The sequence below is a fragment of the Harpia harpyja genome, chromosome 11 (genome assembly GCF_026419915.1).
Source record: "Harpia harpyja isolate bHarHar1 chromosome 11, bHarHar1 primary haplotype, whole genome shotgun sequence".
Lineage (NCBI taxonomy): Eukaryota > Metazoa > Chordata > Aves > Accipitriformes > Accipitridae > Harpia > Harpia harpyja.
In genome coordinates this window covers 37540089-37558566 of record NC_068950.1, presented here as the reverse complement: position 1 = coordinate 37558566, position 18478 = coordinate 37540089, and the positions used below count along the sequence as shown (strand labels likewise).

Below are 18478 nucleotides of genomic sequence, written 5' to 3'. Positions count from 1 at the left end.
TAACCTGACATGGACTGAAGAGAGGAACAAAATATTAGTATCTGGATGGCCTCAATTTCTTAAGCAGATCTCCATTCGAGGCTGCTCTCAGGCAAGCTAACTCATCTCAGTGATTTTGATTAACCAAACTTTTATTTTCTCCTTTAATATAACATGACATAATATATACGACATATATAATTCTCTTCAGCTGTTCTGAATAAAAATGCCTCTGGAATGGTTTTCATAGGTTAAAGCACCTGGGTGAAGGGAGTGTAAGGAGTCCCAACGCTGCGCTGTTAGTCTTCCGGAGTTTTGATACGGGTTGCAGCCTGAGTGGACCTTGTTCCGAGTTCCGTGACTCAAGATGTTCAGATACAGGGATTTCGTAATGATTTCAGCACGTGCTATAGAAAACTACAACAAAAATTGCTTCAGAAATGAATGAGAAAGTATTGGGTCTGTTTGGAAAGTAAGATTGTTCTTTTTACCTCCGGGATAGCTCACGCTCATTGCTGCCATTTGACTTCTCCAGACAGTGCTTTCACAGGCTGTAATTAAATATGCATTTTTTAGAAGAATGAAGATTGGGATGCTCTGAATCATTTGTTAAGTGAATATGACAAGCAGCGGTCTGGTTTGGAAAAAAAATTGCTTTTTTTGAGCAATAGAAAAACTAACTCACTGTCATGGATTGTGAAAGGAAACAGACTCAAACTGAAATTAGATGAAAAGCTTGAAATTAGATGAGACCACAATAGTCAGACATATAAATTTATGTATTTGTCCATACACACGAGATTCTAATTTAACTTTTCACTATTATTTTGATCACGTTGTCTTGACTTCTATACAGTAAACAAGGAACTTTACATGGTATGGGGGGAAAGATTTTCAGATAAAGTAATCCTCCTAAATTAAATGTGAAAACACACAGTTGTTTCCTCCTTCCCTCCAGCCTGTCTCCATTGCAGAAAAGTCTTTGGCTGTAATGGTGCCTCGACAGCCAGAGCAGAACTTGGAGGGGTGCAGTTAGTTGCCCCCTTGCTGCAAAAAAACCCAACCTGATTTTGTCCAGCTGTTGCGCAAGTCTTTGGAATCGGATGTTTCCTCTCTTATTGGTTTACATTCCCATAATATTAGCAGTTTGAAAATGTGGATGGAGCTGGGCTATAGCACTTCCGCTGGATGGAGGAAATGGGGAAAGGGAGAGGAAAAGTGAAAGCGACAGGAGTGGAGGGCCAGTGAATTTAGAGCTGAAGGTTAAAAAAATGAAATCGTCCAGTCTGGTGCATTGGAAATCAGTTCTTTGACTCCCCTCACACCGATTTCCTTTGGCTCCTTAAAGAGATGCTGCTTTAACTAGGAAATGTGTGTGCTACCATGTTTTATTGGTGACAAAACGCTAGCTTGGTCTTGGATAGCTGTGATAATTTTGAGTATTTCCTAGGTTTCTCTTCTGTATCTACAATACATAGCCTATATCAATTCCTTGTCTGCAAGTGTGGCGTGTGTATACAGTTTTACTCCTCTCTGTACAATGCAGAAGTCAACAGACACACCTTGATATATACACACCTGCATATACATACATGAATGTTTATATGTGTCTGTGATTGTATATGCATATATGCAGTATATTTATGCATGTACATATATACAATTATAGTAATGGTAAGTGCAAAACTAACTTTCAAAACAGAATAAGCTCTGTCTTTTCCTTTTGAATGCTTGGAAGCATGGAGCTATAGGTGTGAGGCTGGTAGCTTTGGAATTGAATGGTGACAGCGCAAATGGAAATCACTACAGAAGGATTTTGGAGATGATATAGCCTGTAGATCTCATGCAGACCATTTTGCAGTCATAAAGTTCTCCCAACATTTACTCTGCTTTGTGTTATACAGAAAGCTCAGCTACTTGGGCTTACAGGCAAAAAGTTTGGTTTTCTTGTAGAGCTGAAATACGCTCTGTTGAATGTTTGAATTTCTGAGATGTTTGAATGTGAGATACCAGAAATACAACCTCTTATTGAGGCTTTCTTCTAAATAAAATGGTATGCATTACCATTGTATACAAGTCACTTGGCTGCCTTTAAATATTGCCATCTTTAAGTGGAAAGGGAATACGTTTTGAGTGTTTGCAGAATACCTTCAACCACTGGAACTATAATCTGGAAGTTGCTGTGCTGTGTTCTCACACAGCTCGTCTGCATCTCAGGCAAACTCCAACACCTTAAGATAAAACACCACCTGAGATAAACACAACCAGATAATTCCCACAAAATCAGAAATTAAGGCAGGGAGCTCTTGGAGGGGGAGGGATTTGGGCTCTAGGGAGTCAGGGAAAATGGCAACTAGGGAAGTTGTGTTCTCTCATGTTTATTTTCACTCTGTTGCTGAATCACAGGGACTTTTTAACACATAATTCATAAGTTTTACGCATGAAAACGCAATCATTTTGGGGAAATTTTGTATTCAGAAGGAATTTACTCTTGTGTTGCATCTTTTATATGTCTCTTTCTTCCTTTCATTTGTATTGCTATCCTTATGGTGTGAAACCACAGGAGTCCTGTTTCTTAAAAGTTTATCAAAGATGTGTTCCTTTTGACTGTATTGGGAAGTGGGTCGTGTCAGTGCTGTAATTCAGAGCTTTGTTTTCCAGTTAAGTGCTGCCCTGAGCAGAATTCTAATACAGAGCAGGAGCCAAACTGAGTGCAAACACGTGCTGCTCCCCAAACAAGAAGGTATTTAACTTCGTACAAAGAAGGACGCTTCTAGTGAAAATTTCTCATGTTTCAGAAAACTTCCCAGTAACTCCCTCAGAGTTCTAGGTGGTTTTTTTTCTCTTTTCATGGAATTACATTTTTTTCAAAACAGTATTTTCTTTAAACCCAAATCAGCCTTCTCACCACCAGTGTGCTGGCTATTCTGGCATGCTGACAGTTTGTTAAATTTAGTATTAGTTGACATGGAGAGAGTAGGACAACTGCTACTAGCTGGTAGCTAAACTACTTGGGTCAGATGTGGACGTTGGAACTTAAGCCCCAGTTTCAATACATGTTTAGTTAGTTATACACAGCAAAAGAAGGTTTGGGAGAAATGATCTGCTGGTCAGAGCACTCGTAGCTGGATGGAGGCAGCTGGAGTTCAGTCTCAAGGTGCAGATGGGGCAGAGCAGGGACATAAACCTCTGGATTTGTACCTCCCTTATTGTGTGATCACAGGCTCCTCCAACTGCATGTTTGGTTTTAAAATTGCGTATGTTGGGGGTTAATCTGTCTTGTCCGTTATCTAAAACAGCCCATAAACAATGGCTAGTTAGTCAATATCCCATTACTGGTATAGGTAGATATGCTTTGTTTCTAATTAAACATTCATTGAACATTGTTGCTTACCCCCCCAACAAATGGTGGACTTTCAAAGTTCATAATTGGTTTCACTAATGCCGCTCCTTTCCTTCATAAGACTTAACGTAAGACAGGAATTCACAACTAAAGAATGGCTGTGCAATGCCTAAAGCGATCTGCATCATGTATAGATTTTGGTTGTTAATTGCACTGTGTGTGGTCTGTATAGTTTTTCCTGCCCTTGTTTACTCTTTTTTTTCAAAATAAATAAAATTTAAAGAGAAGAGTTTATTAGCTCCTGTTGCTTACTATGTACTTTAAGACATAATCCGCTGTTTGTGGCATTACAGTAATCTCTATAGGCAATAAGTAATTGATGTCACAAGCACAGGATTATAACCATGGCTCTGCAATTTACATAATAATACACCAAACTATGAAAAACCTGCATGGAGGTTTGTTACCAAAACAAACCCTTTAAAATGCTGCGTTAAACTGTGGAATGAGTAGATCCCGAACCCTTGCTGTGTAAGTACATATTCTTCATTTAAAACGTGCACATAGCCACAGCCACCTTTTTATTAGTGGAACTACAAAGAGGCTTGATTCCAACTTGCATGTGGGGTCACACCATGAAGAAATGGTCCTTATTCTCTTCCTTCATTTCTTGCAGGCCCAAAGCTTTTGGGGAAGAGCAGAACAAAGCACAGACAAGGTATTGGCTATCTCATCCATTCTTTTCCCCCAGTCTTAACTGGGGCAGAAATACCAGTGTATGTGTGTATGTACTCTATATACTCACATACTCTACACAGGCTGCAGAGTGACTAGAGCACTGGCTATCTGTGCATTAATTTGTCTCAGCATTTGAGGCTTGAATTAACAAGGAGGATAGAAGCCTATGAAATTGGGAGCTCTGAGTCAAGTTTGCCAGTTGGGTTCAATAAAGTGATTGGATTTGCTTGCCATATTTTGACTTGGGTTAAAAAGAGACTGTTATTAACTAATCAAGGCTGTCCTTTTACATGCACATCTGAGAAGATGCACTCTGTATGCATAGTATACATCATCAAACCATAAAGTTGCTACGAATCGACCTTTGTGATGCTTCACTGAGGTGCATAAGGATGCTTGTTATTTTGCAGATGCAGAAGGACAGAAAACTTAAGAGGCTTTCTGTCGTCATAACTCTCATTGGCAAAGTTAAGGATCAGTTCATTCCAAAGCAGTTCGTTCCTCCTCTCTTTCCTTCCAGAGATAAGGTAGTCTAAACGACTTTTTGTTGTGATTGTAAATATTTATAGTGAACTGATGGGCTTTTTTTTGTTCCTAGTGGTTCAGTAAGAATCTGGATACTATCTTTATGAGTGTTTTATATGTAAATAAGGCAACCTACAGATAAAGCACCAGCAGATGTCACTCAAGAATATGTGGAACACACTATGAATTTGTGTGACCAATAAAACTGAGCATGTACATTGCAGATGGCCTCTGCTGCACAGTTGCTCAGGTTGCTTAGCCTCCTATGGGTGTTTCTTTGGGCAGTGATCTACTGCTTTTGGTAGTAATCTGCTTACCAAGGCTTCGGGGATGTGACCTACTACTACTGCCATAGGTACCACAGAGTGTTTGTATGTGTGCCCAAAGATAGCTCACATGGCTTTTCAATCTTTCATTAACCTTCGTTGTATTAAGGTTCTTTCTAAATAGCTTTGGAGCACAACAGGACTGTAAGAACATTATAAATGAGTGTCGTGTTCTTGAGATAAATAGTTGAAGCAAGGAGAAGGAGAGGTCTTACTTACTTGTTTGGCAGTGTTTCTGAAAAAGAAGTAAGTACCATGGATTCTTGGCACTTAGGTTTTGGGAAAGAAATATGCAGGTGCCAGATATTAAGTAGAAGAGTATGTGAACTGGAAGGATGAGTAAAGGAGCTGAACGGTTTGGCGCTGTCTTTCATCATTTGGACTTGGTTCTGATTCTAAACCAAAGTCGAGTTACCAAATATTGCAACGATCAAATGTCTGTAGAGGTCGCTGTTAAAATGGTTTAAAATGCTCATTATAGCTCTTAGCGTGAGGGATAACATATTCCAAACCACTTTATAAACATTCTACCACACCTATATTATCAATAATTGATTCCACAGAGTAGGCTATAGCAGATGCAATTTACTAAAATCCCAGTCAAGTGTCAACAAGCTGACTGGTTAGTTTTATCATTATACCAGGAAACTTTAGCAGCTAATCATAAAGGAAGTATAAAATATGAGATCTTGCTTCATTATATGAACAAAAGCCTGTGATTTCAGGATGGGGAGAAAAGATTATTGCTTGGCATAATGTGATTTAAAAAAAAAAAAGAAAAAAGCTTTAAATCATCAAATTATCCATTTTAACAGTATTTGAATTAGTAGCTTATTGGGGTCATTACTTAAATCGAGAGTTTCTCTTTGGAGATAAATCTTGAACTCTGAAGGGAAGGAGGGTACAAGTAGCAAAACTTGCATTTGAGAAATTAGACAGATGTGAAATGCTCACTGAGTTATATTTATTTTTTCTAACACCTTCCTCTAAGCCTTCATTAGAAAATTTTTTCCAGATGTTGATTAGCCCTGAATAGTTCTTAAACTGTCCAACAACAAACAAGTAAAAGAAGGTTCACACTCCTCTATCACAGAAGCATCTTTTGGATAGGAGCAAAACACACCGAGGTGCACAGCTCGTCACCCGTCAGGTAGCAATATGAAAGGATAGGACACAGCCTTTAACCTCTCCCTCTCTGCACCTTCCCCCTCCTCCCTCCCCTCTACTGTAAATCCCTCCAGTGCAAAACCAAGGAGGCTTATGGTGGTGCTTGTGGGCAGCCGTGTTGTGCCATCCACACCGTGCCAAGTTGCACACTTGGGATCTCTTTGATCTTTTTCTGAACTTTTGGGTTCTTTCACGATACAATGGTAGAGGATAGCTTTCAAAAGCATTGACATTACAGTGTGGCAATAATAAAGGCCATAGAAACATGAAATTCACCCTTCAATACATACTCAGCTTTATTTTAGGAGAAGACGCACTGGTTTCAATTGCTCTTATGTCAACACGGTCAGTTTATAGAAGAGAAGCGCTAATTTAGAAGTTAAAAGGAAAAGGCACAAGTAGTAACAACTTGTGGCAAAGCTTCCAGGGGGGAAAAAAAAAATCATGCACTTGATTTCAGTTTTAAACCCTCTGAATTGTGTAGTAGATTGAAGGTGGTAGGGAGAGGCACCTGTTCAAACCACATTAAAATTAGATGGAAGAGATCAATAGCAGAGACCAGGCTGGGTAAAATACATTTAGGAAGACAAAGTTCTCCTGTGGTCCCAGAGAGTCAATTCCGGCTTCGTGTGGGTGGCCTGTGGCAGGAGATGTTAGTGCGATGGGCAGCCTGCCTTTGGGTTCCTAGCTGCAGAAAATACTGCCCGCAGAGTGAAGGCAGTGAAATGGCACAAACCCAAGAAGAGCTTTCGAAAGCTGAAGTCAATCTCAGCTCTGGGCTTAGGAGTTTTATATGGAGACTCTGAGCAAGGCAGGTAGAGCTGCCCTTGCGGTCTAGAGAAAGCCCTGCCAGAGCACGCCGTCTCCTGGGACGTGGGTGCCCGGGACTGCCGAAGGAGCTTCCAGCACCGCAGCCTCGTGTGTGCGATACCTGGGTGGCTGGCTGCCACCTCCATCGCTGCTTACCAGCTCTCCTGGATGTTGGGGGCTTGGAGATGATGTGCTGGGACAGAAGGCAGGGGTAAGGATATCTTTTGGATCCTGGCTGGAGGAGGAGTGTAGGAGTAGGAAGATGACTTTATAATTGCTTTTTTTATCACTCTTTCTGACTGTATTGACTTTATACTTGACACAGCTTTGGCTGGCAAGTGAGGCCCAGATACATTCAGAATTAGATATGACTAGGCTCATTCTTACATGAGAAGAAAATCATCGGTTGCTACAGAAACAGCTCCATATCAGTCTCGTGGGGCATCTTTGCATCTGGCTTTTTTTCCGTCTCTTTTGCTAATCTGTAGATAAGAGTCACAGCAAGTGCAGCACATCCCACATCTATATAAAAGGTTGGAGGAACTCTGCAGAGAGCAAAGTGTGAAAGAACATCTCGTAGATAAGCTAAACTTAAATGAATGAGTTAATTTACACCCCCCTACCATTTTTTTTCTAGTTTTGCAACTCTCGCTGAGTTAATTGAGGTGAAAATTAAATGACACCAGTCAGCAAATATTTTAAAGACCACCAACATCAAGGAAGAGAAAGGAAGTACTCAGGAAGGGAGTTACTAAGAAAAATTTAGGAAACGATCCGAGGGGCGAGTTAGAATCTGTGTCGAGAAAATTGCATATTGCAATGGAATAATAATCCAGACTCACTTCCAGGCAAGTTGTTTAACTTGATGAATTAAGGAATTAGTTAAAAATAAGTGTATATTATGGGTGAACAGGGACCGTTCTGCACACTTCAGACCAGCTCACCAGCGAGGCTTTTCAACTGGTTTTCTAAAATGTAATGAATTCTTGATGCTTAGTAGATTAATATTTATTGAGTGAATCAATGCTTAATTTATTAAAAATTTGCCTTCCTTGTATTTTAATATGATTTATTACTCATCAGTGCTTATTGCATTAATTAAAGATTGTGTTAATTTTGTGGAATTGAACACGATCTGCTGCAGGTTTGCTGCAGAGCCCAAATGCACCGTAGGGACTGTGCCTCTGGGTAGCACCAAGGATAGAAAACTGCAGGAGGTGGGAAGCCGGTATGAATCACCAATGGCCTCTTCCTGCCTTTGGGCTTTCAAAGAGCCAGCAAAGTGAAAATGAAGATGCTGCCCCTTAAGGGTAGGACAGGATTATAGCAATAGAGATACTGTGGTGATACAGGGAATGTTTCAGTTTGCCTCTTATAAATTATGGCTGATACTGTGTAAATTTTTTTAGTGTTTCTCAAGGAATGCCTTTTTGTCAACGTAGGTGAAATCCAGCCTTAGCGATATGGGTAACTGTCACCTCTCGCCTGACCAGGGACGGTAGTCATTACATTTCAGTGCTCAGATTGCAAGTAATTCTTGGGACAGTAGGTTGCCCAAAGATTGGGATAGTCCCAAGCATCTCTGCAGGGGCAGGTGTTTGAGAAGTGGAAAATTACTAAAGGCGGAACAAAAAAAGCCAGACATCTTGTGAGATGAGTCTTTTGAGAAATCTGTCAAAACAGGGAGAGGGTGATCATGCTGGAGGGGGGCAACAGCTGCAATTTGCATCTTTCAGCACTGAAGGGAGAAGCGAATATATAAAGCCCCACAGCCATGATACTTCTGAGGCAATTATTTTATTAATCTTTGTGACACTTGTAACGTCTCTCTCTCTAAATTCAAATTCTGCTGCTTTTATAGCTACTCATAAGTGTGTCTGTATGTTTTTTAAAAAAATCCATCTAGTTACTAGACTGCTTGCATCCAGCTGAGCCCTGGAAACGGCAGAGAGCTAGCCCCTGAGATCTGAGAGCAGGCTCGAATTTCCGGAAAGTGATTGGATCCATAATTAGTGCATTTTTGCATGTTTAAATGCACGATTCTGGAAGGCGCTTTGCTGTTTCCTCCTCTCCGGGGCTTGGGTGAGTGTGCACAAACTTCCCTTGCCGAGCTAAATTAGAGAAACCTCTTCAAGGTCCGCTGAAGGTCAGAGCAGAGAAATTTTTTCTCTCTCAGTGCACCGGGCAGGCAGCAACCACCGAGCTCCAGCCCAGAGCGTGTGGGTGGAGCCGGTGCCAAGAACCTGGTGGCATTTCAAATCCCTTGCAGCAGTTAGGTGTTAGATGCAAAAGATCAGTGCTGCTCCACTTGAAGTCAGAGAAATAACTTGAGCTTAAAGTTCGACACATACACAAAGATTTCCTGGATCTGGAGTTGATTTGTTTTTTCCAAGGACAGCTTGAAGGCAGCGTCCAAACAGGAAAAAAGTTACAAACTGAACATTTGACTTGTAATAATTTCATTTTATTTCCCATTTCGTTTAGCCTATGCTTTTGTTTTCCTGCAGTATCAAGTTAAACTCTTCAGGTTTTTATTTAATATTTATTTTTACCCTAGCTGATAGACTCAAGTCAGGACCAGGGCCCAGCTGAGCTACATGCCTTTCTCTCTATTCCAGATCTCTACATTTTGCAACCTTCTTTGATGCAGGATATTTATATTCCACCTTTTTTCCCAGTAGAGAAGCTTTCACAGAGTATAGGCTTTGGATATATATTTTCTGCTTTAGCTGTTCATTAGATATACAGCATTTGGAGTTCCAGTTGTGCTGAGAAATGTAAGCAAAGCTTTTGGCCCAGTGGGTGCTGAGCTCTGGCATTTCATAGCTTTGTACATATGAATCAGGATTAAGGCACAGGATCTCTATAAAATCTAGCTCATTAGGAGATGTTTTGTCTTATGGCTCCCACTGGGGCGGTGGGTCCTTTGCTTACACTATTGCTTACTGTGCTTTAGTGCTCGCTGGGAAAGGAGGGTGGGGTGAGCACACCCCAGCAGAGTAGAGACAGCATTTCTGAATGGTTCTTGTGGAGGTGACACAAGGCAGCAGCAGCGTCTTCTGCTCTCTTTTACTATTACCCTGGCACACCTGGAAAAAGACTTGGCATAGTCTGGCCTTAGTATTTTATAATAAAGCAAATGTGATCAAGCACACTGCTAAGGTCATACTCAGAATGACTTATCGGAGTTAAGAGAACAAGGAGTACCTATGAAAACAGACAGGAATGAATTTTCTCACAAATATGATTTGTGTTATACAAGAGTTCAGGTACCGAAGGCGAGGAAGGTTTCAGAAAATGTGTTTTTTCAGCCTGACACCCCACTCAGCTTCCCAGCAGGCCACATTCACTGTTGGGCATATAGCTCAAGTATATTCAGTAGATGATCAACTGGGTCCATGCACTTTAGCCAGTGAAACTTTACTTACAGAGAAATGATGGGTTTGGGAAGGAGTTTCATCAGTCATAATTTCCAAGGAAGAGTGTTCACGGTAGGGAAAACCAAGTCAATGTTTCCTCCTCAAGGACTTTCAGCTGTCACCCAGGGAATACAGTGAATGCAGTGATGAGAATTAGATTAGAAAAAGATCAATAGGGCTGACAATAAATGAAAGTAACACAGACATTATTGAGCAAATTAGGAGAGAGAAATTAAACTGGACAGTATAATCATCAATGCCAGCTAGACACACTAATGTTGGGCAAAGTTAGGGAGAAGACAGTAAGTTAGAAAGTGCTATGAAGAAGAGGCAGTAAGAGTCTGTCTGGGAGATAAAGAAAGCCCTGCTGGTGATGGAAACCTCTCAGCCCACAGAAAGGTGGAAAAGGATGATAATGGTCCAGGAGCACACAGATTTCAGCGACAGGCTGCAGAGAGGCAGTGGTGGGGATACCACCTAAGACTGGGAATATGGAGTAGGCAACAGCCTTGGCTACCTGTTACAGGGGAAAGGAAACCTCAGGCACACCCCACCATCACCAAGGCATTGGTGGGATAGCTTGTTCCGGCAAAAAATTCTCCTAACCTTCTTGTAGTACAGGTTCGTTTACCCTGTGAAGGTTTGCAGCCCTTCCAGAAACCACTCGTCTGTTGATTATTTTCCATAATAGCTCCCTGTATTTTGCTATCTGTACAAATATCCAGTGATGATCAAGTCTGGCAAGCTTTTGGGGTGAGGGATATCTGGTGGCAATGAGATCCATGGGCTGACTGTGCTCAGCATGAAAAGAAACTTTCCTTTTATCAGTCTTGAGTTTGTCTAGATCCTCTTACATGTCTTTGAAAGGTTCACCCCAAGGCGATATAATTGTGTTTGATCACATACAGGCTATGAGTCAGTGATTGATATGAATAAAGAACTTAGAGTTTCTTGTCTTGGTTCCTTGTCTTCTTCCCTGTGGAATCAGAATTCACTTTTATAAATATAGCGGTCCATCTGTGCTTCTAGCTATCCATTTCAAGTATATGTTCCAAAAAAGAAATAGTAACACTTTATAAGTGCAAATAAAAACACATTAAAAGGATTGAGCAAGGGGTTTTTTTCTTCCTCATAAAGTACATGTGGATCCCATCCAAAAGAGTTACTGTGAGCCATGTAACTTGTAATTAATTCTGCTATAAATGTCAGAACACTTACTTTGCAGGTCTAAGCTGACCCACTAAAATTAGTCCCCTTTTAACAATTCCTTTTATAATTTGTTTTTCAGCAGAAACGGCAGCTTGACCTCCTGACGATAACCAGCCCTGGTAAGTGAGCTCTGCCGCACGGCTCTCTTCTCTTTTCTTAAAGAGATGGTTGTCTAAATGTGTTTTTTCCCCCGTCTCTGACATGCAAAATGAAAAACACCGTTCCCCAGAAAATCTCTCACGTAATAACAAGTGACAGCTATATTGTGCTTGGCAAAGCCCCGGGCAGTTATCCGTTCACAGAGCTGCCTCTTCAGACCTTTACTCTATGAATTTGAGCGCTGATATTTCTTTAAGCCTCCTGGGGTTACAGTTAGCGGTATGTCTGCAGGGCAGATGCCCTCGAATTCACAATGTGTGTTCAAGTATCACAGAAATGCAAGTTTGACTTTCCTTGGTGGCAACTGTGAGCAGTTTGGGGAGCAAGGAGATGGTGGCCCTCTGTGTGCGTGGTGGGAGACAGGAGGTCCAGGCTTAGGGTGGAGAACCCCAGAGTGGGTCGGAAAATATCTAGGTAAAATTAAAATGCTTTAAATGATCTGCATCATATTGGCTTTTGTCATTTGCCTATTGAGGAAATAATCTAATATGTGTTATATTGGGAAAGTGTTGGGCTCTTTGGCATAGTGAGTGTTGAAGGTTTCAGCACTGTGATTGAAACGCAGGTCGTTTGAATAGTGCTCCTCTTTGATCTCAGTTCTTAAGGCTGCGTAGTTTTCATTTATTGCTATTTTTCTGGCTCAGTTTCTTTCCATTAGCTGCTACAGAAGTTTGCTGCCCACCGGCTTCAGATGTAGACCGTGCTTGAATGGTGCTACCTTTTGGTTAACTTTTTCAATTTTTCAGATGTATGTATGTATTAAGCTTTCAGGTTGGCTTTAACTGGGACTAATGAGTTTTGGCTTTAAGTGGGAATAATGTGTTAGCAAAATGAACAGGTGTTATGGGAAGTGAACAAAATGTGACACACATTTGCTTGGATAACAATTTTGCATCAATAATTGTTCTGACACTCTAAATGTAGATATCATCTGTGACATGGTTTCTCCTTCACTAACCTTGTTAAAATAATAAGAATTAAAATAAGGAGGAGGAACACTTTGTTGGGACAGATGTTTGAGGCTATTGGCAATTGCATCACATTTTTGCATGTTCACTTTTCATGCAGTTTGCAATTATGTTAATGTATGCTCAGGGCACTTGCTGATAAAAGCAACAATACAGTGTGATACAGCCATTGTCGCTATTCTGACTGTAACTTCAAGGACAAACATGGCACATTTTTCATTTTTCGTATCTTCAGCATTCCTATTTCTAGAGGAAAAAGAAAAAGATCTCTGAAGGTCTTAATCATAATAAACACTCCGATCTCGGATAAGGGCACCAAAGTCCACAGACACTTTTTTTAATACGAGAAGAAGAAGGTTGGAGACCAGAATAACTTAATAAGAGACTTTTCTGTAAAATGAATTTGATACCTTCCTCATCATTTCAGATACAGTATTCACTGGAACAATGAAAGGGTTGACTAAGTTGAGTTTGTGCATAGATGTGATCACAGTAAGTAGCTATCACTTCAGATCTCTCAGTTTAATACAGCAATCTACTAAATCAACACAGCAATTACTTGGAAGGCTCAAAATAGCTTTCAATAACTGCATAGGTAGACATACTGCACTAAAAGGGGGGAAAAAAGCTTTCTATAACATGCATTTTTTTCTGAAATTCAAGGTTTACCCTTTGATATTTACCCAGAAGTCTACAATAATTGGCTACACTGGAAAAAAAAAAAAATTTGTGCCATGATTATATAATTGAGTACCTACAGATTTGCTTTCAGTAAAGCCATTTTCAAAAGAAGCCTGATGCTGGATCAGGCCAAACTTACGTGAGAGCCTAAAGCTGAGATTTTTCAAAGAGGCTGAAAAAGTTAGGCACTTAATTCCTGGTAGGATTGGAAAATGTCAACCTGTGGATTAAAGGGTCTAGTTTGGGCCCTACAAATATAAAAATAAAATAAAATAAATCGTAGTCTTGAGGCTTTTATCTATCTTTGGAGACTGCAGCTTTAAAATATTTCATTCTTTGAGTCCTAGCTCTAAGATCTGACATCAACAGTCTGCTTTTACAAAGTCGTGATATCGTTTATGATGGCTGAGGTCGGCCATAATCACTGTCATGCCTTAATTTACTGATTCAAATTAGGCTATTTAGTTGCAGCTGTTAATCCTTTGGGACTTGTTCCTGTTCCCCACCTTGCCGCAGGCAGGCAGCCTTCATTTGTGGAGGAGGTCACTCAGCCTTATTTATAGTATGAGAGTCCTCCGCGTCTCACAAGTTGTATCAGCCACCAAAGCCCTATTGCTTAATTGTAAGAATAGACAAAGGACTTCAAAACCAAAGGTGACCTCTGTGATTTGCACGTCTGTCATGACGAATATCTTCTTTCTTTTGTGTGTGTGTGAAATTCTCGAACCAGTTTTTGTACGTTTAGTCAAGAATCGCTTGGTGATGCGTTGCAGGTATTACAACAGCTCTTCTCTGTGTGCCACTAAAAAAATTTCCATCGATCAGCCAGTTAATGAGATTAATTGCAAGGTAAAATAATGCCATTAGTGTCAATTAAGGGGTGTTGAGACACAAGTGCCAAAACATTCAAAAGAGATTTTGTGGGATCGCAGAAACCTTAATATTACCCAATGGCAGTCGTGCTGTTCCCCGTGGCCGTGGCTGTTGCACGATTCCCCAAGAATCACCGATGGGTAGGAAGCGGTGCCCATCCCTCGTGCCCTGAATACGCACCCTGGCCGCGCTGTGCAGAGCCCACGCTGCGAGGGCGACCCGCCGCTGCCTCTTGCCTTACTCCGGATGGCTTCCAAACACCGAGCAATGGGCATGCGGCTCTGCAAAACCTGCCGGAACAGGTGCTTGACTTAAAAGCACATTTGTATGTTCAACTGAACAGGTATAGATCATTAATCTGTAACCATGACTGAGGGCACTCTGGAAAAAATGGGGAAAACAAAAAAAAAAAAGAAAAAGGAAGAAATGCAGCAGGTGAGAGCGGCAGCTCCAGCTGCACATTTTGTATGCAACATACAGAGCTCACCTGTTCCAGTGCCCCTAAGAAAACAGCTACAGAAAGCTCCACAATCTGCCCCAAACTGGAGGAAGTCTTTGCTTTGCTGTGGGTCTCCAGAAAGAGCCAGCCACAAATGCTGGGAGCGAGCCAGACTCCCTCACACTCAAATATATTCCTTTGAAGTAACTGACACCCATGTAAAATGTGGAGGGGAGTTCACTGCTCTGCCTTACTGCTGAGTAGCTGGAGAAATCAATGCTCTCGCCACACTCCTTTCTTCTTGCCCCTTGACATGCGAGTTACAATTAGACTGTAACGTGCTGTACGGTTCGGGGTGCCGGAGTCAGAGCTGATGTGCGCAGTGGGGTGGGGGAAAGACGTTAAAAATTCATCAGTAGCTGGCAGGGACGTGCTGGAAGAGAGTGGGACATAATGAGATTTAAGTTTTGGTAATTTAAATTTTCTTTAAACTTAGGTTTACCTCTGAATTTGACCCAAAACTTTTCCTTAACACTTCTAGTTGACTTTGGGTTTTAGGACCAAATCTTCAGGTAGTTTAATTTGTCCTTGCTGCACAAAGGAGCTGAGGATCTGCCCTTAATTTCTACGTGATCATGTTCTAGTAACACTTTGAACATGCCCGTACAACCACATCACATTTTGTGGTAACCACTCAATAGCTGCAAATAAGTATCCCTGTTTCCATAGCTTTTCCATGGAGACAAAGCTTTTTGCATCTCCTGTGTTTACGACAATAATACAGCTTTCCAATTTCTCTTCTCAGTAAGGTAAGTTCATCTCCCACTGAAGTATTTTTTAATTATTGATACCATAAATGGAAGTGTGTTGGAAACTATTGGCTTTGAAAATAGCTAACATGTGATATTATCCAAGAACCATCAGGAAAAATCTTTTGAAATTCTCTTTGATTCAGCTGTCCTCAGGGCTTTATCCTTCTCTACCAGTCTCTCTACTGCCGATTTAAAATAACATTCTCCTGAAATCAGTGCAATGTCAGGAGAAATTCATCAGCACCGTAGGTGCATGTTTCCCAGATGTATATAAACCTACTACATTTGGCAGCAGTAAATTGATTGCATTTAAAAAACCTGGGGTAGTTGAATATTCCATAGTGCTCAGCTTGGCTACAGGATGGAATACAAAGTATTTTAAGTTTCTTTCAGCTCTGTTTTAGGTGAAATAAAATAAGACCTGACTCCATAATTCCTGCCTTTTGATTTGCTCAGGTTTTCCTCTGGCCACATTAGAGGTTTACATGCAGGGACAGAGTAAGATATTCCTAATCTCTGTGGAGTGGCATTGAGATTTCATCAGAAATGTTGATGACTTTGTGTGTACTTCCCCCTAATATTCAAGTTCTTACACTTTTAAACAGGGAAAAAAGCCTGATTTTATAAGTATTTATCAGACAGATCTATGTGGTGAAATATTCTCCCCCCTTTAATATCGTCAGTGCTGCATGCTCTAAAAATGTCTCCATTTCATTAATTTGTGATACACTGCTACCCTGAATTCTTTTAAGGTGGCTTTAGTTTCTGCCATACATATTTTACTGCTTTAAATTATAGATATAGGACTGTTGCCTAGTTAATTTCCTCTGGTTAGGAAAATATATTTCTACTCTCCTGGCATTGCATAAAGTGATATGTGGGATTTGCTATATTTTTTAGCTGATTAAGTTTTGCATTTCTACATATTACTGCTTATGAGACCTCAAGTAAAACTACGTAAAGGAAGGAGAAGTTTTATAGTATACTTGAAAGTTTCATTTAACTATAAATTTCACCACTAAGCCCCGCTACAAGACTTTTCCATTACCTTCCTGGATAGTCTGGCTATCTACTTCTTTCTAATTGAAGCATGAAAATAATATGAAGTCAAAGTCATGAAGCTATAAGACAGGTATTAGTAAAAATGATACAGAGTAATAAAATGTGACAGAAAGTTGTTTGCTGCTAAAACTCGGGTACTATTTTTGCTGGTCCTTATTAATTAATAGTACATTGATTTTAGTCTAAGTATGTGTCAAGGGATAGTGTCTGAGTTTTTAAACAGCCTTACATAATTACAGTTCATGTTTGTTAGTGAAGCTTCGCATGCTGTTTTATTTGGAAAGGTGGTGGAGAAAAGAAATTACTTCTCTTTCCAGTAATAATTGAGTCTTTTAATGCTCAGTGATGGATAGGAGTGAAACTATTTCTCATATCACTAAGGCACTGGGTGTTAATCCACCCGTTTGCCCACAATAATGTAAAATAACCTGGGGGGAGAGCACCTCGTTGCTCAGCAAGGCAGTAGACCCCAAATGGTTTGTTTGAACCCACAGTACAAGAATTTCTCTACCATGCAAATAAAATATATATGCTAAAGTCTCAGCTCAAAGTGAAATTCCCGTGTTGTCAGTCTTAGCTGAACCCTAAAACTACAGGAGGAAGTTTGTTCCAGACTTGATGAAACTTTAGCAAGATGATGTACTAACAGAGAGCAGAGAGAAAACGTGGACGGGGGGGTTTTTTGTGCCATTAGATTCGTTTCAGCTGTCCTGAGGCTAATTAGGAAATTTGACTGTGTCCAATTCCTCATCTTTACTGTATCTGAAGAGCTGTAAGAATTTCCATTTGCTGCGATAAGGAGAAGTAATATTGTTGCTTGTAATTTGTTATTCGTGCAGATCAGTACCTTCCTAATTCTTACTTACACCTCTCCATTTGCCAGAATAACAACTGCAGAGATGCTACACACTCACTGAATGGTGTTGCTGTTCCCACCATCTTTTCCCTGCGCCGACAGTCTTCACTCACAACATGTCCCAAGAGAATAAGTCCACCCTGCTCTTTCTGCCTGTCCCCTGACCTATCCCCATCTGTTTCCCCAAACACCCTCTATATCCATCTCAAATATCACAGGTTTGAGATCTATTGAAATGATACTTTTTTGATCCAATAATGAAACCAGAGTTTTTTTCCATTTAGTTGCAAACTATTTACTTTTAGTAAGGCTTTTTCATCCCCACCTTTGCATTTTAAAAAAAAATGACCTTTTTTGGATATGTGTAGAATAAGTGATATTTGCGAAGTCAAAATAAGACTGCAGAGAAGATATTCCAAAGGCTAATCCATTACTTTTGAAGAAAAATATCAGGCTTTTCCACAATACCTTATTATTATTCTGGGTCACCATGATGTTTCCATGCACCTTGGCATGTCCGTTTAATTGGATCCTTACATAGGAAGGTCCGGCATAGTTGCATTGAAAGCTGACATTTCTAACTAACTGACCTTTTCAGGCCCAGTGATACTCCTATAATGATTATCCTCTAGCATTGTTTGGACACAATACCACATACTTCACAGCACATAAAGAATATGTTCTTTGAGAACTATTCAAAATGCCCAATCTCAAGTTAGCAAAATGAGAAAATTGGGTGCAAACATTCATCAGAGTGTTATTGTGCAGGTATCGATTTGAATGCCCTTTCATTTCTCTGGGAAAAAGTGTTGTATTATAGAGCTCTAAATTAACTTCTGTTCTGTTTTTTTTTCCCCAGTAAGTATAAAAAGGTCAAATTCATTCATAAGGCTGAATAGATTTGCAGGATATAAGCAATAAGATAGCAATCAACCTTCAAATAACCTTTAAAGAGACAGTATCTTTTCTTATGAACAGTAATTGATCTGCTCATTAAGTCACTGCATACTCTTTGGGGCTCACCTAGGCAAAAATGTGTAAGACCCGTGACGAAAGGATGTCAGCTAGAACAAAACAGGAATAAATCCTCATGTGGAAATATAAATATTTTA

At 40.3% G+C, this 18478-nt stretch overlaps 1 protein-coding gene across 6 annotated transcripts in view; it reads left to right on the top strand.

Moving 5' to 3' along the window:
- LOC128147873 (BEN domain-containing protein 5) overlaps positions 1 to 18478 on the top strand; it is a 980343-nt gene that overhangs the window by 509580 nt on the left and 452285 nt on the right. For 4 of the 6 annotated variants that reach the window (XM_052801052.1, XM_052801051.1, XM_052801054.1 and 1 more), the window contains exon 6: positions 11596 to 11635. In XM_052801052.1, coding sequence (XP_052657012.1) covers positions 11596 to 11635 — 40 coding nt within the window. The remainder of the gene's footprint in view (positions 1 to 11595; positions 11636 to 18478) is intronic. The other 2 variants (XM_052801053.1, XM_052801049.1) reach the window with 1 other exon arrangement.